Source organism: Mesocricetus auratus, unplaced genomic scaffold, assembly GCF_017639785.1.
Source record: "Mesocricetus auratus isolate SY011 unplaced genomic scaffold, BCM_Maur_2.0 Super-Scaffold_100021, whole genome shotgun sequence".
Classification (NCBI taxonomy): domain Eukaryota; kingdom Metazoa; phylum Chordata; class Mammalia; order Rodentia; family Cricetidae; genus Mesocricetus; species Mesocricetus auratus.
Window position 1 is genome coordinate 3454653 of NW_024429202.1, and position 27030 is coordinate 3481682.

Consider the following 27030-nt stretch of genomic DNA (forward strand, 5'->3'; position numbering starts at 1 on the left):
TGGGAAGATGGTCTCACATAGTCCTGGCTAGCCTCAAACTCACTATGTTGCCTAGGATGACCTTGAATTCCTGATTCTCATGCCTGTGCCTCCTAAGTGCTGGGATTACAGGTGTGTACCACAATGCCTCACTTAAATGATTCTTGGAGTTCAATCCAAGCCTTTGTGCATGTTAGGCAAATGCTTTCCCACTAATACACAGCCCTATAAAAAAGTGTACAGGCAGCTATTTCTACACAAAATCATGAAATTCTAAGTGTTAACCTAAAAGATTCTGTTCAAAATGACTATGTAGAGTTTTCAACACCGTCATAAAGCAATGACTCTAAGAGAAATATTTAATATATATATGCACATATACAAATAAACACAAATATTTTCATCTATTTACATTCTATTACATAACTGGATTTTTGTTTCCCTTTCTCAACACAAAGTCATTTGACATTTCACAAATTTTTGATTAAACATTTGTTTTCCTTACTGCCAAATTTAAAATGCTATTTGAAGTAAATAGATAAGGTAAACACTGAAATACTACAGTATTTGCATATTACTCATAATAGAATCCTAGCAACAACCTGCTAGTATTGTTGAGAAAAATCTTCTCCCTAGCCACAGTAGGTGGTGACCCTGCTTCTGAGTGAGGTTAGAGGAGTCTTCCCGCACAGGGCGCCCACATGCAGCAACAGCAGCCCACTTGCAGCTCACCCATGAGGAGTGCCCTGGAGAAGGGCTATGCCTGCTGCAAGAGGGCTTCTCACTCAGGGTGAAAACACAAGACTCAAGAGAGGGAAGGACTACAGCCTGTGTGCTGTCGCCAAAGGACGGAGGTGGCAGAGAACAGGAGCAACAGGAGCGGACAATGCAGGGATTCCCACGCATCACGCATTGTGGACAAGAAGAGGATGGGTGAGGCTCTGACCTCAGAGCAAAGAGTATCACGTAACAGTCAGGGGAGGGGTTTGACCAAGGAGTTGTTCTAGTCTGCTGTCTGGTGCTAATAAAACACTGGACAAAAACAATGTGGGCATGGAAGAATTTATTTCACTGTACTGTCGAAGGGAAGCTAAGGTTAGAATTCAAGGCAGGGGCTTGAAGCAGATACCCCGGAAGAACACTTCTTAATGCCTTGCTTCCAGGTTTACACTCAGATACCTTTCATACACAATCCAGGGTACCTGCCTAGCAATGGTAGCTCCCACAGTGGGCTAGGACCTCCTACATCAATTAATTATCAATCAAGAGAATGTCCAGACAAAATGCCCACCTGCCATCTGATGGAGGCAACAATTCATTCATGTTCTCTCTCACCAGGGGTGTCAAGCTGACAACTAAGATTAGCTATCTCAGTATTAGGATGGGGGTGGGGTGTTGGAAGAAAGGGCAGGGGAACAGGAGGAAGGGAAGTTAAGCATGTGTTGGGAACAGGAGTCTTGAAGCAGAATCAGAGACAGGGGACAAATGTGAGTGACAGTGACTGTGACGGTGACAGCACAGTCAGCTGGAAAGAGGAAGCCATCTTCTAATAACAATGGCAGCCTGATCTTATCTAGCCTGGTTTGATAAAGATGTGAATTACTTATAGACCTACCTAGCCAACCTTAATTCAGATTTGTTAATATTTTTATTAAATTACATTTTTATTTGTGATGTTGGGGACCGAAGCCAACAAATCATGCATGCTAACAAGTTCTCTACCAGTAACATATACTCCCAGCTTGAATTAGTATTTCTAAACACAAAGAGAAGAATAACTCAAAGGAAACGGAGCAACCCCGAGAACACAGCACCTAGTCAGTCAGGAGCCTGCAGACTTATTTTGACATTTTGAGCAATTTTGCTCATCACTTTGCACTACAATGCAAGTCTCAATTCCCTTCAGAGAAAAATGTAAAGCAACTAGTAAGCAGAGTTGATGCAGGTAGAAACAAGCAAACTCTGATTACAAAGCACTTCACAGGAAATCAAAGCACAGACGTGAAGCAACTAACAAAACATTGTCTAAGTTTGAGCCTCCTTCCTTCCACTCTACACACTGAAATGTGCTCTGTTCCGATGAGAATGGTCCAACATGCCAGTATCAATCAAAGCCACCCGTGAAACACTTCTAGGCAGATCCACCACAGCCTTCATACAGTTTCCAAATACTAATGGCTACTATTCAAAACTAACATGTGAAATGCAAGGGTTCAGGCATTATGCTGGCCTGCCCCGTCACCTGGCAGAATGCACTCAGGCAGTATCCTGGTCAGCCTGCACACAGGTGCAAAGGACCCTTTAAAAGAAAGACCCTGCCCACTTACTCTCCTTCCCAGGGTTTCCCTGGGGCAGACAGGACTTTTCCTGTCTCCCTCTTCTCTCCTGTCCTCTCTCTGTGTCTCTTACCTCTTTTCTCTTTCCTTCCCTCCCCTTTCTAATAAAACTTCTCACTAAGCTCTGTCTGCCTGGTGTGTTTGTCCCTCTGCCTGGGTCAACCTCACCCACCATGGAATCCACAAGGTTCCCCACATGCTTTATCCTAACATTTATCATAACAAAATGTAATTTTGTAAGTTCAGACCCTGATCACGCATTTTATTAACGTATTTATCTATGGAGGGAAGCACGTGCCACAGCACATGCATGTGAGGGTCAGAGGGAAACTTGTGGGCGTCAATTCCCTCTTCCCCAGATGGGTCCTGGGGACCAAACCCAGCCCATCACAGCTGGCAGCAGGCATCTTTACCCAGTGGGCCATCTCAGCAGCCTTCAGGAAAAAAGTATTTCAAAACGAAAACTGTCATTGTTGTACTAAACCACAGGGTGGGCGCCTGTAAGTCAGATCATCCATATAATATTCATACTGAAGTAAACGAATGGTAATTGGCATTTTGCATAAAAACCGGTCATAGGGAATTCTGCTAGTTCCTAACACAGCTGAGCTCATGGGTTATTGACTCGTTGCTGAAAGAGGTTCTAGACATCCCAACTCCCCTTGAAGACTTGGGTTTGTTCACGAGAAAACAGTCTAAAGCATGAATTAGATTTACAATGCTGAGACCTAGGGGAATAAGTGTATTACGATGACATCCTAGAGTAGTCTTTTTCTGTTTCCTACTTCTGGATGAAACTTTTCCATTATTAGGCTACGATACATGATAAAAATGAAGTTATTATGAAAATACAAAACTGTAATGATATATAACAGTGAAGACTTTGGAGCCGTATACATGTGTGTTCAAAACAAACGTATAACCACGGTCAGTGTTAAACGGGAGCCAGTACCTGTGACACACGGCCTGACTCTAAAGGCGCTGTGGACAGGAGCAGCAGATGAAAGCGGGAGAGCTGTAAAGACACTCGGGGCAACAACAGGCGAGGCAGAGGGAACAGGGATGCCTGGGGCGTGGGGGAGTACACTGACGTGGAGGCTGGGAGAGGTCGGCATACAGATGGCACGTAAGGCCGTAGAACAATATGAGGTCATTAAGGGATGGCAACAGAGGAGATGGGGAAAGACCAGAGTCGTTCCAACAGTCTGGGGCCAGAGAGACTGGAGGGAAGCAGGGAAGGAGAGCCCAGGAAGCCTGGTGCAGAGACAGAGAACAACCACCATATCCGAGGCTACTGGTGATGGGTGAACTGACTGGTAGGTTTAAGAGCTTGGAGGCCATTGACAGCCTTAACACAAACAGTTCTGGTGAGCAATGAAGGTAAGAACCTGAACAGAGTGGGTTTAAGAAAAATGGGAGCAAGGGATTGAAGACAATGCATACATATAACTCTTTCAGTTGTTTTTGTCACAAAGGCAGGCAAAGAAATTATACAAGAGCTAACAAGGGAAAGGGCATCAATTAAACACGATAGAAAAGCCAGAATGCTCAAAGCCAATGGGAACAACCCAATAGCAAGTTAACAGGGGGTGTAGGGAGAAGTACTGTAGGAACAAGCTGAGGCAAAGGGGTGAGCTCCTCCCCCTAAACAGGAGAACCAACTCTGACCAGGAATCAGGCTACTTCATCTTGGTAAGGATGGCAGAACCTGTGGTTGCCATGCTGACAGATGGGTAGACATCTCATAGTTAGGGACAGTAGGGTAACTAGTCAAATCAATGCCAGTGTTCCCACGGATGGGAGGGAAGATCCTTAGGGAAGAAAGAACCCACCCTGAACTCTGGATCTCCTAGTGACCCAAAACACATCATTTAACTCAATTCTCTTGGCACTCTCAGTTACAGAGCATAAAAGAGCATCTGAGTGAGCTGGGATTTCAAGATGTGGACATTTCTAATTTTCTGGCCAAGCCTGATGATGTGTAACTGTTGTTTTAGCAGTCAGGAGGCTGAGTTAGGAGCATCAAGAGTTTGGAGGTTAATCTGGGCTAAATGGTGAAAGTCTGTCTCCAAATAACAAAAGTTGCTGGTTTTCTTCATTAATTATTGCCTGCTCAGAGTGCTGCAAAGTGATGACTCTAAAAGACAGTAAGCAAACAACTGTCAGAAGGAATGGAACGACATCTCAAATCAGATTGCTCTGGAAAGCCATCCAGTCCCACACTGTCACAAACCCATTCCCTGTAGGAAGCACAGCAGTCCTTTGAAGGAATGCTAAAATCATTCTTCATTTCTTTCACAGCTGGGAAAACTACATGGAGGTATATGTTATTTGTTTAATAGATTTTAAGTGATGAAGCTAGAACTAGACCCCAGTCCTTGCTACTAAGAAATAGCTAACAAACAGCTTTATGTATTTCATCATAGAAACCACACAAACCATTTGAGCCTGGTCTGTAGTCACAAGTGTCCCAGGCTGAGACAAGACAGAAAGTTCAAGGGCAGCCTATCCAACTTAGCAAAGCTGTCTCAAATTTATAATGCAAAAAGGACTAGGGGTGTAGCTTGGTGAGACCACATTAGCCTATGGACAGTTTTACTTTTATGTCAAATGTAGCAAGCAGATAATGTAAGCTGCTGTAGAGTACCCATGGTACATGGTGATAGCCATGTCCTTCTGAGATATCATTACTAACTCTGGATGTCTATACTAACTTTAACAATAAAAGGAAAAATATGATAATTTATTCAAATACATAGTAAAATTTAGGTGCCACAATGCTTTCTAAGATGTTACCAAAATTTTCCAAATTAAATATTACAGAAAACAAAGGTAGGCTGATATATTGTATAATTCCTATACTGTCTGCTATCATCATATTTCAATTAACTTTATCCTCATTTGACTAAGCTGTTTTTAAAACTTACATCAAAAATATATATAAAATAAAACATAACCTAGACTGTAACTTCAACGCCCAATATCACTGTTGTGTCCCTGCCCCTAAGACAGTCACCCGACATATGCTATGCTACCCAAAGGCTCATTTCCCCCAGTCTGCATCTACTTTCCCTAAAGTATGGATGCAGCAGGTACCCTGTCTATCTGCTATCTGCCCTAAGTATAAAGAGAATCTTTGTCCCCGGCAGCCTGGTCCCGCGGCCACTTTAGCCTCAAATAAATACATGGACGCTATATTAATTATAAAACTGTTGGCCAGTGGCTCGGGCTTCTTATTGACTAGCTCTGTCTTAATTATCAACCCATTTCTATCATCTATGTATTGCCATAGGCTGTTGCTTACCCGGTAATGCCCCAGCATATTGTTACTCCTTCGTCAGCATTAAGACCCCGTCTGCCTACGTTTCCCAAAATTTTCCTCATCTTCTAGCCCTGCCTATGCTTCCTGCCTGGCCAGACAGCCAATCAGTGTTTTATTCACTAACCAATAAGAGAAACATATATACAGAAGGACAACCCCCATCATCTCCTTTTCTGTCTAAACAAAAAGAAGGGTTGTAACTATAACACAGTAAAATTATACATAACAAAATAGTTATTAAGCAAGAACTATAGTTAGTGATATTTAGTCCATTAACATTTAGCAAGAGTTAAAGAAAATATTCTATCATCTATCCTACCTTTGTGAGTCTAAAGTCTTATATGTAACTTATCTTTTTATCATAACTAATGAAACAATAACCATAACTATCTAGCTTCAACTCTATCAAATATCACAGGAGGACAATATATGTAAACTCTAGAGTTGACAGAGAAGTCTTACTGCCTGGACAATCACCCAAACTTCTTCTATAATGGCGGGACATAGGCCACAGTGTGTCTGGCAGACTTCTCAGCAAAGCAGGAAATTTTAAACTGTCCACCGGCATTGGCAGTTTGTCAGTTATTTTTCTGTGTGTCCTACAGAATGTCTGGCAGACTCTTCCATGAAGCAGGAACCCTGCAAGGCTGTTTTACAAGTTCAGAAGTCACTTTCCTATGGGTTCTGCATGTCTAGTTTATATAGCAACAGTCAAACAGTCCAGGCAAGAGCAGTTTCTTACCCAATGGCTAGTCTTGCCATGTTGAAAGTAAACTCCATAATGAGTTTCTTTGATGCCCATCTTCCTCTCTATAAAGTAATTGGTATTACATTGTTAGATTCTTGTATGTTAACTGAGTAGGGTATTCTTTCTGTACACACGTACACGTATACACACACACACACACACAGAGTTACATTTTTTTGAAGTCTTGTCCTTGCTAAATTATGTTGAGAAGCTTCAGGCATTGAGCAACTCTGTTTCTGAGAATTACAGATTATAGTTACCCATGCTTCTTATACCTATGAGAAAGATGAGAGATACAAGGAGTATGACTTTAACAACATCCCTGGAGAGTGTGAATAGTCCTGGAGAGAGCGGGGATACTTAAACATAATAAAGACAGTTTTCCATAAGCCCATAGCCAACTTAAACTTAAATGGAGAGAAACTCAAAGCAATTTCACTAAAATCAGAACAAGACAAGGTGGTCCATTTTCTTCATACTATTCAGCTACTACATGAAGTCTTAGCTAGAGCAATAAGACACCTGAAGGAGATTAGGGGATACAAATTGGAAAGGTAGAAGTCAAAGTATCTTTATTTGCAGATGATATGATGATGATGATGATGATGATGATGGTGTGTGTGTGTGTGTGTGTGAGAGAGAGAGAGAGAGAGAGAGAGAGAGAGAGAGAGAGAGAGAGAGAGAGAGAGAGAGAGAGAGAGAGAGAGAGAGAGAGACCCTAAAAATTCCGCTGGGAAATTCCTACAACTGATGAACACTTTCAGCAAAATATCTGGACAAGATTAAATCACAAAATTCAGTAGTCATCCTATATACAAAAGACAAATGGACTGAGAAAAAAGCCAGGGAAGCAATACCTTTCACAATAGCCTTAAATAAAATAAAATATCTTGGGGCAACTCTAACCAAGCAAGTGAAAGAATTGTATGATAAAAATTCAAGTCTTTGAAGAAAGAAATGAAAGTCTTCCTTCTATCAGAAAATGGAAAGATCTCCCATGCTCATGGATTGGTAGGATTAATATATTTTAAAAGGCCATCCTCCCAAAAGCAATAAAATCCCCATCAAAATTTTAACATAATTCTTCACAAGTTTTGAAAGGACAATTTTCAGGTTTATGTGGAAACACACACACACACACACACACACACACACACACCAAAAGACAAAAAAAGCAGGATAGCTGCAACGATCCTGAATAACAAAAAGAAAGGAACCGTGGAAAGTATCACAAGCTCAGCATTGCTCTTCATGTTAAGCACCTCACTATCTGATGCCAGTGGAGCTCGTGTGGGAGGCATCGCCATCCCTGACTCCAATTTGTACTACAGAGCTATAGTAATGAAAACAATGGTATTGGCACAAAACAGACTTTTTGATCAAGGGAATCAATCTGAAGACCTAGACATAAATCCATACACATTTGGACATCATTTTTTGCAGAAGCCAGAAGTGCACACTGGAAACAAGACAGCATTTTCAACAAATTGTGCTGGTCAAACTGGACACGTGCATGGAGAAGAATCAAGACAGAGCCATACTTCTTATGCTGCACAAAACCCAATGCCAAAGGACCAAAGACCTCAACAGTGTACCAGACACACTGAACCTAACAGAAGAGAAAGGAGGAAGTAGCCTAGAATTCACTGACATGGAAAAAGACTTTCTGAACAGAACACCATTAACACAGGCACTAAATTCAACAATCAGTAAATGGGACCTCATTAAGCTAAAGAGCTTCTGTAAGGCAAAGGATACCATCATTCAGACAAAGTGGCCACCTGCAGAATGGGAAAAGGTTTTTACCAACTACATATCTGATACAGGGCTAGTATCTAAAATATATAAAGAACAACAACAATATAGACAACCCAATTAAAAATGAGGTACAGAAGATCAAAACAGGGAATTCTCAAAAGATGAAACTCAAATGGCTGAGACACAAAGAAATGTGCAATAGCCTCTGGCCATCAGGGAAATGAAAAATCTAAACTTTTTGAGCTTTCATTTTACACCTATCAGAACTGCTAGTATCAGTAAAACTGACAACTCACAATGACAAGGATGTAGGGAAAGGGGAACACTCATCCATTGTGGGTGGGAGTGCAAACTTGTACAGACACTAACTATAGAAATCAGTGTGGTAGTCCCCTGGGAATATGGAAATCTATCACAAGATCCAGCTATACCACTCATGGACTTACACACAAAGGTGGCTTCATCCTACCAGAGACATTTGCTCAACCATGTTCATTGCTGTTCTATTCATAATACCCAAAATGTGGAAGCAACCCAGATGTCCCTCAACAGAAGGAAGGATAAAGAAATTGTGGGACATTTACATAATGGAGTATTACTCCATTTTTTAAAAGTGAAATTATTAAATTTGCAGGTAAATGGATAGAACTAGAAAAACATCATCCCGAGACTCAGAAAGAGAAATAAGGTATGACTTCACTTATATGTGGATTTTAGTTGTTAAGTCAATGGTAACCAAGCTCCAATCTGTAGAACCAGAGGTAGGTATAGAGCAAGAGACTGAGGGACAGCTAGATCTCATTATGAGAGGGAAATGGGGTAGACAGTTGTAGATGGATGGGTGTGGTTAGGCTGGAACAGAAGAATCAAGTTGGGAGGGAGAGAGAAGAAGAGAGGGAGACGAGGAGAGGGCAGGAGGACAGCTGAAATTAAGGATGGGGTAGTACAGAACCCTAATAAAGCAGAAGCCCCAACTGGACATATCTTGTCACCAAATGACACTTCTAGTAATGGATTGGGTTACATTTAATTGAGTTGTTGGCATGGGAAAATCCAAACAACCCAGGCTATTGTGAAGACTATAGTCTGCTCTCCACAAAGTGGCAGCAAGGTCCCACTGCTGAAGACCATAACTACACACTGAACAGGGAGAAGTCAAGCTGGTGCCTACATGGAGCTTTCACACTTACATGGCAGCCTCTTTGGTACAGGAAGATACTCTGCACACTACCAAAGTAAACATACATACCAACCCAGCCACAAAACCTTTGATCTGCAATGGTATCCATCCTGCAAGACATGCAAGGGCAATGGTGGGGCAAAGCTTGTGGGGGTAACCAACAAATAATCTGATTTGACTTAAGGCACATCCCACCACTTGGAATCCATATTCAACAATGCTTTAGTGACCAAGAATCTGAGATTAGATTGCCCAGGGTCCTAGGGTAAAACCAAATACGACTGTTTTTTTTTAAATAAAAAGTAGCAATAAAATGACTCCTAATGAAACTCTGCTATGCTCATAGATCCTGCAGCAGATGGGATAAATACAGACCTACAGCCAGACATTATGCAGAGTAAGAAACCTTGGAACACTCAGCCCTAAATGGGTTGTCTCCATCAAATCCCTCCCCTCAGTAAGAAGAGGGGGCAGAAAGAGAGCAAGAACCAGAAGGAATAAGGACACCAAGTACGCTAGGCCCCCTACATCAACATGATCAAAGCTTGTATGAACTCGAAGAGACTGAGGCAGCATGCCCAGGGCTGTACACCTCTGCACCAGGTCCTCTGAGTAGATACTGTGACTTAGAGTTTACGTTTTTATAGGACTCCTGAGTGTGTAAAAGAGTGGATTGCTGATTCTTCTACCTTGTCTAGGGCTCTTATCCTTCTATGTTCTATACAACTCAAAATTTTAGTTTTGTGATAACTTATATTTTTATATTATTTTATTATTACCCCTTAGAATCCTGTTTGTTTTCTAATGAGAGACAGAAAGAAAGTAGATCCAGATGAGATGAAAAGTGGGGAGGAACAGAAGGAGGGGAAACTGAAATCAGGATATATTATGTAAGGAAAATCTATTTTCAATAAAGGAAATTTCTTTTCAAAAAAGGAAACACATAAAACAATGAAAATGTGAAATCTGAATTGAGTGGCTTTTTTTAGTTGGCTACTCATTTGCTCAACTTACTTGTTCACCTGTTACAAAACAAGTCCAGAGGACTGGGAATATAATTGTATTTTTTAAGTCCTGGTTTTTAATTTCGTAATTTAATGCAGATTAGATATATGATATAATTTAGGAGTTATTAATTTTAGTTATGATAGTTCAGGGGATTTGCTTTAAATACATAAAGATAAGTAGTAGGAATACTGAGAAAACAAGATTAGCCATAAGGCGATGAACACACACACACACACACACACACACACACACACACTCACACAGGCACACACACACACCCCTCACACACACACACACACACACACTCACACAGGCACACACACACACCCCTCACACACACACACACACCACACACACACCGCACACACACACACACCTCACACACACACACCCCTCACACACACACACACACCACACACACACACGCACACACCACACACACACACGCACACACATACACACCACACACACACATACACGCACACACACGCACACACACACACGCACACACACACAGGCATACACACACACACACACAAGGGGTTGGGAGCAGAGACAGACAGAATGTGTACATGCAAGCACACGTGAACATTCAAAAGGAGAGGTAGTCAATATACACCAGGAAGGTCAGCTTGTTAGTGCCAAATCTACCAGTAACAGGAAGTATTCTTATATTTACATCAACATTACCTTAAATAAAATATTAACATTAGTGTCATAAATAAATACACAGAATGTATTTTGAAGACAAGCTGTAACTCAATGACAGAACGTGACAGTCTCTTTTTCATGCAATGAGTAGGAAACATCATGAAGCAAAGAGCCATATTCTGTAACTCCTGAAAACAAACTAAAAAGGATCTTCACTACTTACTGAAAACAGGGCTTTCCATGCATCATCTCAATCAATTCTCACAAAGATCCAATGACCTCAGCATTATAGCCAGTGTAGAGACGAGAAAAGTAGACAGCAGATGGTCATCAGCCGGGATTTACACTCAGAGCCTGAACCTGTATCCCTCCTTCTTCCAAAGCAGTACCTATAGAAATGAGCTTCACCCATGCTCAAACCCAGTCACACAGCTAGTGAAGCATCATTTGAGCATCTGACTAAAGCATCTAAGTGCCCAGCACTGTGTCATTGGACTATCTTTCTAGTGCTTGTGACTTTGCTGCATTCAGGTACTTCTCCAAGATTCTCAGGATCCAAGACATATCTTATAAACTATGTCTTTCCTAGGTTTTAAGCCTACCCAAGAACTAACCTCGTCATCCAGACCTTCCTGCCCCCCCACTCCCCTCCCACCAGTAAGTGTGTGTGTGCATGTGTGTGTGCGTGTGTGTGTGTGTGTGTGTGTGTGTGTGTGCGCGCGCATGCGCGTGCGTGCTACGGAGGAATGAACCCATGTGCCTTAGTCTTGTACATGCTAAGCAAGTTCCTTAACACTGAATTATATCCCCAGCCCCCTCGACTCTTTTAAATATAATGAACAAATACATTGAGCTAATAGCCATTTTTTAAACTTGCATGAAAATGCCAGTGTACTGGTTATTACTGGTTATTTCTCTCATTACTGTGACCAAATACCTAGCAGACGCTACTTAAAAAATATTTAGTTAGCTTGGCTCACAGTGTTATACCAAGGGAGCCATGGTAGAGTTCATGGTAGCAGGAGCTTAGTGTTGGTCTTACCACATCTGAGCTGACCAGGAAGCAGCCAGCAGGAAATGCTGTCCAGACAGCTTTCTCCTTCACCCGCCTCATTCAGTACGGGTCTCCTAACACAGTAAGTACCAGCCACACTCAGAACAGGCATTCCTCTGCAGTTAAGCCCTCCAGGAATCTAAAGCAGAAATGCCCTCCCAGGTGTCTTCTAGATGGTTAGAAACCCCTGAGTTGGTAAGAAGCACTAACCAGCATGTCTGAGAAATGTTTACATTATAAGTGACAAGTTTTCAGAGCATAACTAGTGATAAAAGCTACAATCTCAAAATTTCCTTTTTTATTGAAAAATTTTAATCTTTACTATAAAGAACTTGCAAACAAATGTTTCTAAATCACACAGGGTGACTATACCCAAAGTCTACAAATCTCAACAGTTAGAAATGCCTATGAAACTGTGGAACCTCACATGGATTTTTACACTTTCACCATGGGACAATACTTAAATATGCAAACAGAAGAGAGGGTGAGAAGGGACTGAAAACTAATGTGGTCAAACTCTTCCCTAGGTAACTGATTATAGGAAATAATTTATCTGAGTTGCTAAAGAAAGGAAACAGAATTCAAAAGTTATAAGAATGCATGATTTCTTCAACTCTGCAACTAGAGAAAAACTACCTCCCCAGTCACCAGCAGCCTGCCCGGAGTCTGCAACCACATGGCTGGGTCTTGGATTGGGTGGAGTGAAAAAGCACGGTTTCTATTCTTAGTATCATCTTCCTGACCACTCTGAAATCTCCTGGTCACAAATGATGACCTGCTAACTTTTAAAATAGATTTTTACTCTCAGAATTCATAGAAAATATCTCAGAATCAAAAAGAGACTTGTAAGTTCTTACATAAAGCTAATTTCATTTTGAAAGTAGTTTTAGGTAAAAAGTATTACCTAAAGTACAAAAGAAACAGTTATATATTCTACATCTTCCTAATGCTTGTTAGTAAGCAAGCCAGAAGGAAGGCTGTCTGCTCACACCGGGGACAACTTTTCTACTATGCACACAAAGCAGCAACGGGGCTCACAACACTTTGAAAGATCCATGAAAATGTTTGCTTTCTTCTAAAATCAAAAAGAGGAAAAGGTCAGTTAGGTCAAAACTGGTTGCAATAGATAGCATATTTGTCATTATACCCAAACAGAATATCATTCTTATTTTCTAATGGAAGATTCTCGAAGAAAATCATTATGTAGCATACTATAAATACAGTCCTTCCAATTCCAGAAGCTTTCCTAAGTGGCTGGCTCTGTATCCACTTTGCCAAAGCAAGAGAAGGCCAACGTGTCTTAGAGACGCCTGGGAGCTGATGGGCCACTACCAGCAATACTTGCTCGTTTCCGGGGCCCTCCTCGATGCCTCCCTGCTACAGAGGTAGGGATGGAGAGCTAAGCAGGCTCCCCACCTGCTGCTGGCATTCGCTGGAGGCTCCAGCACAGAGCGAGAGCTGCTGCAACTGCAGTTTTCTCTGAATCCTTAGTTTCTGATTCCTTTGTAAGTCAGATGAAAACAATGGAAGCACATCCACATGAAGACCAGATTTTTCATACAACTCATTTGTACATGAAATTTTACAGCTGACAACTCATTGTCTTTGTACAGAAGGACTTTTAAATACAAATAGTCAATCCAAGCATCTAAAACATAAAATCTGCAGGCAGAACAAGAATCTCCCTCTCAAGCATCATTTCCATGGGCAGCCAGCTTAAGCTGGTTTCCTAAGAAAGCTGAAACTGGGGCCTGGCCCGGGACTTCTAGCTTTTGTTCTAATGGTAACAGAGACGTGGGCACCAAGCAGGGAATGAGCCCATTCTGCCAAGTTTGGGATGGCGTGTTTACAGCAGAGTGAACATCCTTGCTCTCTTCTGTACATCTACCTGCATCACTCCCTGTGCCCACACACCCTACACGGTCTACGCGGTAAGGACAGCTGTTGTGATGCCATCTGTGGCATGAGGTAGAGAACTCAGTCCACATTGCAACAGGAGGCTGTGGGAACCAAAGAACTTTAGGAGACCTTCTGTTGTTTGTCCTGGAGTCCGTGACTGCTGCTTGCAAAGGCTGCCAACTGCAAAGCCCTCCCTCCGGACTCAAGCCTGCAGATGCGTGTGGCTGTGTGCTTGCTTACAGGCTGTGCTTCCAGAGCCGCAGCTGGATGAAAGCACTCCCAGCTTCTGAACAGCAAGCACTGTGCGAAGGGACGGCAAAGATTCAACTAAAAGACCTCATTCACAGGGCCAGACAGCCACCAAGTAGGCCACCCCAGCAGCAGGTTTTTCCCCCTGCAAAGAGTTTGCCTGTGGAAGGTCCTCATGTCCTCCCTCTGTCACTCTCACGCAGTCCCTTTACCCCGTTCTCTAGAAGTCAGTACAGCTCAGTGGTGACAAACGACACTGCTTTATCTTACTATTAATGTCATTGTGTTGGTGGTTGTTTTGTCTTGTCTTTACCAAGATCTGAAAAGGATAAAAAGTGAAAAACCGTGTTTCTGGCTCTGTCTAACTAGGAACAGTGCCAGAGGTCACATACTCAGGTTTTTTGGTTACTAGACAGCACAAGTAACAAAACTGAGCAGGAACATGAAAAGCTCCAGGTGACTCAGGGCGTGTGAGCCATGTTTGTGTTTGCTTGTTTTCTTTGACTAAATAAGAAAAGCCAGATTAGCTGCCCACATCTTCCCTGGGACCACTGCTGTCAAAGGCATCCATAAACACTTCACTTTCCAAGAGACCAGAAAAGATACTTCTTGGATAGTCCCCATAGGCACATAAACGGTGAAAATCAGCACAGAATCACAACTGGAGAATGCTCTCTGGCTCACCAAAGAGCAGGCTAAAGGGACCTGTGCTGCCCAAAGCTCTCCTGGACAACAAAAGACACCTCGGTGCTTTTAGTAGACACAGGATTTGCTGCAAATCTTCTTCTGCATACAACCACAAACCCCGTTTGACCATTTCCCAGAAATAAACTTCACACCACACTTTCCACTGGGTGTGGCGTCTCCTCCCACTTGGTGGCATGACACCCAACCTCTGTCAACCTTCAGCCTATATCCTCTCACACATATGGGTATACAGTGATAGACACACCACAACTCCTACAGATCCCACACTTTCGCTGGCAAGTGCCCTGCTGTGAAGCCTTGTCTCTTATATGCTCAGCAATGAAAGTAAAATGAAAGAGCAGGAATTCAATGTATTCTGCTTTCTGTGTGGGCTACTTTTATGTTGACTTGACACAGCTAGAGTTATTGTGGAAGAGAGAATATTAATTGAAAGCATGCCACAACCAGATTAGTTTGTGGGCAAGCATGGGGTGCATTTTCTTGACAATTGCTGTGGGAGGACCCAGCTCTCGTGGGCAGAGTCACTTCTGGGCTGTGGCCCCAGGTTCTGTAAGAAAGCAGGCTGAGCAAATCATGAGGAGCAAGCCAGGAAGCAGCACTCCCCCATCAGCTCCTGTCTCCACGATCCTGCCCTGACTTCCCTGGATGATGGACTATCCATTATAAAACAGACCCTTTCCTCCCCATGATGCTCTTGTACACCACGATTTATCGCAGATACAGAACCCCTATCTAGTGGACTTTCTCAGGGACCTGCAGTATGTCAGGGCTGGAATGTTTTAGTGCTGTCGAGGCAGAACTGGACTAGCCCAGAGAATAAAGGTCACCAATGCCAACTTCCAGATCCCACATAAAGTTAATGGATCCTACCTGATATCTGGTTGCTGAGTACCAACTTCAGCATAAAGATAAAGATTTTCACAGAAATAACTCCAAAGTAACAGGAAAAATGTTAACGGAAAAAATTATAATTCATGGATCACAGGGTAAAAAGATGGTTAAGCTTTAAATTTTGAAGGTTTTAAAGTTCAAAACTTAAAAGAAAATAAATTCATAAGAATTTTCCTTTTCAAAATGCGGAATATTTGTTCCTCTCTGGCAGACAAATTTGTGCACACCTAGATTATAAAACTCTTTTTAAGAAGTAAATGTTCTGAAGCAGATTCCAATTAAATTTTGCTTTTGATTTTAGGTGACCCAACACATGGAAAACATTACAAGACCCTCAAAGGTTAAGAGAGACTGAGGGTAGAGGCAGATCAGCACCTAGATATCTACTCACATGATCCCTTCCATAATGTTTTAGATTGAAGACCTTAAAGTTACACCTAGTTCTCTCTGAAAGAAATCACTCATTTTATTTTAATAGCAGTGTATTAGTACACTTCCGTCACCACAGCAATACGCCAGGGATAGTCAATGTACAAGCTTATTTGCTTAGTTTTGAAGTTGGGGCTTCCAGTGAATGTATAGATAGCAATGAATGGAGGTATTTAATGGAACATGTTACCCTTCATGTCTGGGAAGCAAATAAAGGTGAGGATTCAGTCCCAAAATTCCCATTAAGAAGACACTAAATTATTTAAAGAATGTCCAAAAGGCCCCACCTCCTAAACATTCCATCACTGCCCAACACTGCCATCCTGGAGACCAGGACTTCAGTACCCTTGGGGAATACACACATTTATACTGAAGCAGAATCAGAACTGATCATGCCTCATTGAAAGGTAAGCTATAAGTTAAGCTTGCCAACTTCTTTTAAGAAAATAAAAAATCCTCTCTCATTCAAACTGACTCAACCAACATAAATGAAAACGGGGTTGGGGAAATGGCTTAGTTGGTAAAGTGCTTATCACACAGCCATAAAGACCTAGATTTAGATCTCCAGCATCCCATAAAAACTGGGCTCAGAAGCCAGGCGTTGGGGGTGCTCACCTTTAATCCCAGCGCTCAGGAGGCAGCAGTCAGATCTCTGTGAGTTCGAGGCCATCCTGGTCTACAGAGCAAGCACCAAGATAGGCTCCAAAGGTACACAGAGAAACCCTGTCTCGAAAAACAAAAATAAACCCCCCCCCAAAAAAATAAAATTGGGCTTAGCGGCATGAATCTGTAACCCCAAGTAGAACAATGAATCTTGCTTAACTAAAATGGCAAACTCCAGGTTCAGCAAAGGAATCTGTCCCAAAAAATGATCTTTAGCCAAACTAAACAAAAAACAAAAAAAAAGAGAAAAATGACTCAAATTAATAAAATTAGAGATAAAAGGGATATTACAGCAGACACTGGGGAAACCCAACGAATCATAAGAAAATACTCTTAACATCTATAGTCTACCAAATTGGGAAAAAATATTTTTTAATTTACTTCTAGATATATACTACCTACCAAAGCTAAATCACGGTATAATAAATTATTTAAACACACCTTAATATGCAGTAAGACGGAAATCATAATTTAAAATCTCCCAAGCAAAAACAGTCTAGGGCCAGATGGATGCAGACAGAATTCTACCAGACCGTCAGAGAAGAGCTGATACTACCCCTCACGCTGTTCTACAAACGAAAGAGGCATTTTCCTCATTTCTTTTATGAAATTAGTGTTACCCAATATCAAAGCCAGACAAAGACCCAACAAAAAAAGTATAAGTCAATCCCTCTTTTGAACATTGATGCAAAAATTCTCAACAAAATACTTGTAAATTGAATTCAAGAACACAGAAAAAAGATTATACATCATGATCAGGTCACCCCCATCCCAGAGATGCAGGAATGATTCAACATATACAAATCAATAAATGCAGGCCACCACAAAAGAAGACTAAGGAATAGAAACCACATTAGATGAATGTGGCTGTGGCGCCATAGGTAAGAATGGCCCCCATAGACTCGTCTGTCTTAATGCTCAGTCTCATACAGCGGCACTGTTTGAAAAGAATTAGGAGGTGTGGTTTCAAAAGCCCACACCAGGCCCGCCCCAGCATCCTCTGTCTTCCTGCTGCTGAACATTCAGATGTAGATTCTCAAGCTGCTTCTTCAGGAATGTCTGCCTGTGAGCCACCATGCTTCCCGCCATGATAATGGACTAAACCTCTGAACTGTGAGTGAGCCCCAGTTAAAAACACTTTCTCTTTGTAAGAGTTGCCCTGGCCATGGTGGCTCTTCACAGGATTAGAACTGAATAAGACAATATCGAAAAGGCCTTTGGCAAAATCCAATAACCACTCATGATAAAAGTCTTGGGGAAAGGTATGAGTATATTGGGATATTACATCTCAACATAATAAAGGCAAAATACAGGAAGCATACAACCTAAAGAGAAAACAAAAGAACAAAACTAGAGTTCCTCCGAACTCAAACTTGGCCTTCTCATCAGGTTAATTCTCTTCCTTGGAGCCTGCCCAAGACAAGTGAGAGGTGTACGATTCTGGGCTAGATTCCCGCACATTAATTTGGAAAATAAATACTATCCTAACAGAGTAACCAAGACTAATGACAATCTACGGGCTCACACTGAGAGGCCAAAGAGTACACATTACATAACTGAGGCTAGAGTCACGCACCAGCGAAAGTTCACCGCTTTGTAACTAATAAAGTACATCTGCGGGTCCTCGGGGGGGTTTGTGTTCATTCATCATGACACATGGCCCTGGCCTGTGCCCGCCGTAGCGAGGGCACTGTAGCACCGTCAGCCTGTCCTTTCCAACATAACCACGAAGAGCAGCAAGCACCCGCTTGGCAAGCGTCACTGCATAACCTCCTCTGAGTAACCAGCGCTTCCCACACGAAAGGCGTATCGCTTGAGCTCCAGATGAAAAGATTAAAGGAAATGGAAAGACGTGTTTCAGCAAGGTTGAAAGGTCAGTCACCTCTCTCCAGGAATAGAGCTGGCTCCACTGTCAGGTCAGGTCTTTGTGAAAATGATTGCTCTGAGAAGGCTTTCTCCACTCCCCAGAATGCAACACACAGACGAACCCACACACAAACGGTCAGCAGACTTACCAAAACAGGCAATGCAATACATGAATAAAAGGCCCTATTTCAAACAAACAGTGCCAAAGGAGTCGTTTATATATAAAAATATATTTAATGTAACTACATAATACATTTATATTTAATAGAAATATGTCAATAGCATATAATATAAATTTTATATAATACATATTTACTATTAATGAATGATGTAAGTAATGTAAAATTATATATACATATTCAACACAGAACATGAAAAGTAAAGCAAAGTTTTCAGAAGTTAATAAATGAAAATCTTCATGGTCTTAAAACAAGACTTCTTTAAAGGAGGACACAAAATCATAACCGTAACTGAAAATGTTAATAAATCTGGTTCCACTAAAATTTGGAATGGCCTTTCATTACAAGAGCCTCTCAGTACAGTGAGGAGACAAACCACAGCCAAGAGAAGACATTTTGCATCTATATCTCACAAAAGACACATCCAGAAAACATCAAGTCATGCAAATCAATTTTTAAACAAAACAATTTTCAAACAGGCAAAGGAGTCAAATGGGCATTTTTTTTTTACAAAGACAGCATTCCATGATCAACATAAAAAGTTCTTGGTATCACAGTCACCAGAAAGCCACAGTAATGTTCCACTGATCACATAACCATGAAAATGATTACAAAAAAGAAAAACACCTAACAAATCTCCTGACGATACAAATTATGTATATTTGAAGTAATCAGAATTATTCAGCCTGTTTAGTATTTAAAATACTTTAGCTAGGAAAATTACTTGGTAGTATCTACTACAGCAAACAAATTTGTGCTGTGGAAGAAGTTAGTGTTTTTAATAAATGCAAAATTATTTATGAGACTACACATAAGCATTGAAAACCTCAAAACAGGGTACATATTTAACAAACTATTAAATGCTCCAAAAATGAATACAGCCTTCACACTATTATTTCATTAACCCCAAACTGAGAGCACTTAATAATCCTACTGGCTGCTAGAATAAAGGAAGACACCTAAGCAGCTCATTCAAACTGACCTAAAAACTCCTAACTGCCAGGAAGGAGCACAGGAGAAGAGGCTAGAAGGAGATGAGACAAAAGGAATGGGACACCACAGGGGACAGTCATAAAGCTTGATTCTAATGATGGCTGCAAACAGGCCTCTGTATCCCTCGGGGACCACACTAATTCGTAAATCAGTAAAAAGCAACTAAAGCTTCATAAGCAGTATTCACAAAACATATGCAACCCCTTCCCAGTCATTTTCAGTGAGAACAGAAACCTGTACCCGTGTCATCCTCAGTCTTTGTCATGCATAAACAGCATATGCAAGCACGAGTAGTGTGCAGCTACCTACAGCAGAAAAAGATCCACAGAAATTGCTATCTGTAAGGCCACATTTTGTTCTATTAATAGCTACATACTGCAGTATTATGCAACAAATTTTCCAATTCTGTTATGCTGGTATGCAAATAAATTAAGTCAACCATAGCCAGGAGCTAAATATGCTTACTAACCAGTATGGTCCTATATATCTTAAATTTTGTATGGCCACTTTCCATGCAGAAAATATCATGAATATTCACTACTGATGTATCTTAAACCCTGCCGCATGACTAACACCTGCAGCTTCAACTCAGTATATTTAGCACAGTACAAGAAAATGCCCGAGTACTCACTCACAGTCAAGGAAAGTGATCTATGGATTTGACAGAACTCAGAGCACTGCAGCCAGGACTGCAGCTTGAAATTCACATTGTTAGGTACATGTGGCTTCTTCCTAAGAAGCCAAACTCTTCTAATTAGAAATCTGCCAATATTTCAAGACTGGTGGAAACGTCTAAGATTAAGGAGCCAGAAGAGTTGGGCAAATAGAGGTAAAATGAATAAGTAAAATAAAAAAAGAACCTATTAAGTCACAAGTTAGTGTAGAAAAGGATGGTGAATCCAAACAAAATAAACAAACAAACACACGCACTTTCAAGACAGACAAATTTGGTCTGAATGCTTGATTTAGCCCGTGTAAGCTGGGTGACCCTGCTTGGGAATTCTTAATCCTTATGAAAAGGTTTCCTTGTCTGTAAAGAGGTAGAGGTCTCCTTGCAGTTTCTGGTGAGAGGTGTGTGAAATGACAACTATGAAACATCTGTTTCTTCTTTATCCAATCCATTCTCTGCAACAAAGGACTGGAGTTCCAGCATTAGATGGCAAAGGAAACCGAGAGAACAGAGATTTCCATTTCTACACTGCACATCAGAACCAAAGGACTCCCAATAAGTACCTTTTGACATTCCGATATCAATCACAATAAAAGTTTAAGAAACAAAGCTGAGCAAAGACTATGTAAGTCACTTTAAAAAACCCAAACACCAGAAAGAGATTTGTGTTTTAACAAACAGCAATGCTCTCTGGCCATGCTTTTTAAATTCTGAGACCAAAACATACAAATTCAAAGGTCTATACTTAATTCAGGAACACAAAAGAGACAGATCATTTGGCCTCATAGAACAATTATGGAAGGGATAAATTCCTGGACTCAACTTTACATGATAGTATTCCTTTATGACTATTTTCAAATATTTTATCAAACAAAAACAGAGAAAATTAAGTTCATGAAAGAAATTTCTTTTGAAGAACACAGCCCATGAAGTGGTGTGTCCCAATTAGAATCACTCCATGTTAAATCTAATAATCTCATCATAAAACTGATTTGATCAGAACTATTAACTCAGGTTTGACATACACACAGACACACACGGACACACAGACACACAAACACACAAACACACACACACACACACACACACACGCACACACACACTTTCCACAAGACACTGAGTAACAAGGCACAGGTACCTATGAGGCAGAGAAGCAGAGCTGCATGGAAACACAGGTGGGGTTGGATCTGGCAAGCAGAAAAAGAAACACTTCAGGCTGAGAAGCAGCAAACCCAATAACATCCTAGGCATGACTGAGAAGGCTGATTTGGAGAAAACTTTAATGAATGGTACAATCAACTAATAAAACAATTTCCCATCTGCTGTCTATACGGATTTGATTTAAAGTGCAAATCAAATAGAAGGATTAAAAGAAGGAAAAGCAAAGGTGGGCAAGAAATTTTAGTGTATAAAAACAGTGCACTCTGATTACTCTGGAACAAGCGCTTTCAACAATTACTGGGTCTCAATGCATTAGTACAAAGTGAATTGCAGAGCTGCAATTGGCTATGAGACTTTCTGATCTAAAAGATCTACTAGGATCCTATTCAGATAATTCACTTTGTAACCCTGATCCTAAGTGCCTATTACGCAAGAGTCTAAAGTTGAATGCAGATATTAAGCTCCAATTCAAAAACCAGTCACTGATCACTGCATGCTATCAGTGCAGAATGAACAATGCCAGTTGCTGCCTGTAAAGAGTCTACTTAACTAAACCACGACCCAGTATAGTGCTCAGGTATGCTTTTATTATTTTGCTTAAGTATGTGTAACAGGCGTTAAAAAGCCTGGTCTTCTTCATGCTTGGGAGCTCAGTATCAAGGCAGAAGAATATATGTTGCTGTAAGATTATTTTTTCTACTCAACAATAAATGATACCTATGTTAAGAAAAAGAGTCGCTGTGAAGCTGGAAGGCCTGACAGTAGTGATGAAACAACTACCCCTGCCAGCAGCAGACACAGAGACGCTTCTCCCGCTCCAACGTCCTGTACTGTTAGAAGGGAAAATCAACTCTGGTATCCCAGGTCAGCAAGGCTCCCTTACACACACACAGAGTGTAAATGGACGGAGTGATGTAAGGAAAATGGAACACGGCCACAGTCAGAGACACACTGCATGCACTCCAACACCTGAGACACATGTTAGCCTCTCCGGGCTCTGCCTTGCTCCATTGACGCTCTGTGGGTGACACAGGTCCTGCCCACAGTGAGAGTTCCCTAAGCAGAGGGTACTGCTACTTCATCCAAACACCAAGTAAGGCAGCAGCTGCAGACAGATCCTCAGTATGAAGAAGGCATCGGTAGCTGCTTTACTCTAAGAATGTGGAGAGGGAGGATGACAAAGAGATCTGGGGACAGGGTGAAGAGAGTTCATCAAACTGCTGTGTAGCTTGACTATGGTAATGACTAGGCGATTCCATGCATTTGCCACAGATCATAAAATTGACACCAAGTGTGAATGCAACCATAGCATCCTTTTGAATGCAAAGTATTTAATTAGCTCTGATTAAAACAAACCACCAAAATTAATATAGTCATTTTGATACATTGATTTCTAAAATAAATCTAAGGCCCCAAATAGAATTTCATATTTTCATTAATGAATAAGCTATGTATTTTTTAAAAACAAGTGGTCATCTGAATAATCAACCAAATTATCTACTTGGAAATAAATAGATTGTCTGGAGTGACTCAGTGAATTAGGGAGAGAAAACGAAAGTGGTGTTGTCATTTATCAGATTACTAAAGATGACAGGCACAACTGTGTCCCTAAAAGTCCAGTAACGTGACTGCAGAAAATCTCAAGAACATACTGTTGTTTTCAGTAAGTTACAGAAACCTAGAAATATCTGGCAGTACTTTCCACAACTTCCGCATGATCTCAAAGTATCTGTAAAAGATGTTATGAGACTCCCTCCCGATTTCTATCAAGATTGATACGGAAACTGAGGAGCTCCTTTAGCATAGAACCCTGTATCTATTTTTGGAGGAAAAAAAAACGGTTTGACAACAATTTCTTACTCATTGCTAATTATAAAAGAGATGAAACACCAAAGAAATCATTTTAAATAAGAAGTAGACTTCTGGTCAGCTTACAGCATTTCTGAACATGCCAATCATGTTAGTGTTGGAGACTTCCTTTACCTAAGTCTTAATCACGTGTGTCCCTCCTTCTGACTTAGTGACCCTGACCTAACAGGATGTGAAGCCTGAGAAGAAGACAGAAGACAGGAAAGAAGCGTGAGGCTGCCAGCAGCCAACACAAGCCACAGGCACGAGCCTCTGCTCCTCAGCGGCCACCGACCTGCTACTGTCTTCAGCTCCTGACTTAGCATCAGCTCCCCTCCTCTCACAGACCACCTGACAACATTTACTCCTTAAAGCCCTGCAGAAAGAGCACAAGAAACCAAGGAGAGACCCCCACCACCACCATGGCTTTCCCTAGGAGCCCTGTCAGGCACTTGGGTTGTTTCTTAGCAAAAGTGAAATATGATCTGGGCCACTCGTGTGGCAAAGGTACCTGTACAGTACTCGTTGTTTTATGGAACCTGATATTAAATTAAGACACGTCTTTAACCTATTGAGATGTTATCTTTATGCTGCAGAATGAGTCTTTAGCAAGCACAACACTAAATTCCTAAAATTTTGATACTTCAAGACACCAATTCATGAAAAAATAACTACTCACCTATCTAGAGTGGCCTCTCTCCCTATACTGCAGGTACAATCAACTTTTAACACTACTTCCATAACTTTCCATAATTTTCAAGAATGGCTTAGAAAAATAAATAAATAAATAAAGGCCAGAAAGGAGAATCTGTCATCTGTTATCTCACTTGGTACAAGATACTAAGATCCGATTGGTAAATCCAAAACCACCTGTGTTAGAAAGCAACAGAACTTCTTCCTCACTCCTCTAGCCCTACAGGAGACAACTTCCTGTGCAACTCCTATGATCCTGGCACAGTTTATCCAGGGGTATGATGCTGAGTAAAAAGCTAACAGGCTTCATTGAAATGAAAACATAGCTTTCCAACTCAGGCTTCAATATAAGTAGCATCACCATTTCCCAGCCAGTGATTTCTTAACAATTCATCCTTTCACTTGAGTTCCGATAGCCTCAATGGAGAAATGGTGCCATGGACTCAATCTCAAGTTCATGTTGCAAACAAGCAAGCCATCCTTCTGCCTTGGCTTCCACACAACAACAAAACAGAACACCACTGCTACACCCATCGGGTTTCCCTATGAATCTCAAAGTGGATGCTAATAAACTCTAGCCTTCTAAATGTGAAAACAAGCCCTCAAAACCCTTGGGGGGGAAAGGTTGTTAAAATTAAGGAAGACAGTATCTCCTCTGAAATCTTCACATAAAATTTTATTAATAACAAAATGAAAAATCACCACAGGTATTTGTTAACCAATAAAAATGGAAGTATCACACAGCTCTGAAAATAGGATCGATAATCATACACACTTGAAAACAAACCACATTCTAGAAGAAACGACGTCACTGAATGCTTCACAGGCAACCCAGCGACACCACTTAGCCTGGTTTAAAAGTTAGCTGCAGGAGGGTGATGCACTTGATCATTAGGCCCTTCCACACTGTGTCTCCCACATAGAAACCGAGCAAACATGACAAGGCTGAATGCAGTTGCCTAACGCCTCTTACAGCAGCCAGTGGTGTATTTCACTAGCTGGACACAGAAGCTGATAACAGAGTCGCTGTCGCAGTACTGACGATTTCTGAATTTCAACCCCCCCAAGCCAACTCTGTGCCCCCGCAGGCACATTCTGACCTCTCACCTAACGGTGAGGGGTGCAGCACTCCTAACGTGCACCGCTGCCCTGTCCTAAAATCCCCTCGTTCTCCAAAAGCAACAGCCAAATTGCTCCAAATTTAAGCAAGCCAAATGAGTTAATCCGGCCCAAGACTCTACTTTTCTTACATTATCAACTTCTTCTACTTCATGTCACAAGAAATATTTTTATGTTGCAAACTAAACTGTAATATTTGAAGGAACCAACACAAACTCTTAATGTCACGTCTTGAAATTCAAAATTCACAAAACAATTGGTGCTTTTCTAAATAGCACCATGGGGGAAAAAAAAGTCAGCAAAACCATTCCAAAGGAACTTGCTGACCTGGAGGACCGCCTATGGCAGCTCAGAAAGAATTAAATTGCACGGGAACCATAATCTCCCAGAGCTTTTGAGTCTAAGAAAGAGTATATGTTCCCTTTCTCCAAGGAGGGAATTTTTACATCCTCCAAATACGATCGCTTGCTAGAGGCAACTAACTACAATGTACATTAGAAGAAACCTATTAAATAATACATGCTCATTGTCTGGGGTTTTAAGAAAACACTTCCCCATGATCCCTGTCTTTAAAATACAATTGCAACCTCCCAGAGAGTGTGCCACCAAGCTAAGCTGCTGTTGAAAAGCCATGTCCCTACCCAAGCAGGTACAAGGCCCATTTAATTCCAAGTCAATCCGGAGGAGCTAGAGGTGACAGCGCCAAGTTGCTCTGGGGATGTCAGAGCACGGCTCCCGTGCACACTCATGGATCACTTCTCCATTCTCTCCCAAAGCCATGGGCTTCCGATCCCTGCTCCGGCACCCCGAACACCCAAACACCCTCGTCTGCCCTTCGCGGCGGGCTCACTCGGCATCGCCTCCTTCCGCCACCGCTTCCCCGGGGCGGGGAAAGCAGCCGAGCCCAAGGACGCGCGCCGGGCTGCTACCTACCTTGATGATGCTGCTCCGGCGGGGCAGGCCGCCCGGCTTGCTGTCCCTGGAGACGGGACCGGCGACCGGGCTGGGGGTCCGAGCGAGCGCCGCGCCTCGAGGTCCCCTGGCGGGGCTGGCCCGGGCTTCGTCCCCGGACACGCCGAGGCTGCAGTCTCCGTTGGAAACCCCGCCGCTGTCATAGCGCGCCCGCCCGTGGCCGAGGCGACCTCCCCCGCCGCCGCCGCCTTCCCCGGCTCCGGCTTTCAGGGCGCCCTTGGCGCCGAGGGCCGGGCCCGGGGAGGTGGGCAGGGCCTCGCCCGCGGCGCCCCGGCCACACTCCGCCATGGGCGCCCCACGACCCGCCTGCACAAAGCCGCGTCCCCGCGTCCCTGCCGCCGCCGCCGCCTCGCGCGGCCCCTCCTCCTCGCCGCCTCCCGCCGCCGCCTCGGCCGCTTCTTCCGCTTTTTCGTTTCTCTCTCTCTCTCTCTCTCTCTTTTTTTTTTCCTTTCTCTTCTTGATTTAGATGTGACGCGCGCGGCGAGCTGGCGGGCCGCACGGACGACGTCGTGCGGGCGGGATCACCTCTGCGGTCCTGCTGGGGTCGGGGAGGGAGAGAGAGGAGAGGGAGAGAAGAGTCAGCTCGGGCGGGCGAGCGGGCGGCGGCGGCCCAGCGGCCGGCACCTGGGGAAGGAAAACACGCCCCGGCACACG

The 27030-nt window shown here is 42.4% G+C and overlaps 1 protein-coding gene across 3 annotated transcripts in view; it reads right to left on the reverse strand.

Moving 5' to 3' along the window:
* Nucleotides 1-27030, reverse strand: part of Plcl2 (phospholipase C like 2) — a 151255-nt gene that overhangs the window by 123841 nt on the left and 384 nt on the right. Inside the window, exon 1 of one of the 3 annotated variants that reach the window (XR_005870055.1) lies at nt 26338-27008. Coding sequence is in view for 2 of the 3 variants with exons in the window: in XM_005072415.4 (XP_005072472.2) it covers nt 26338-26664 (327 nt within the window). In the remaining variant the exon portion in view is untranslated. Of the gene's footprint in view, nt 1-26337; nt 27009-27030 lie in introns of those variants that run through there. The other 2 variants (XM_005072415.4, XM_040729175.1) reach the window with 2 other exon arrangements.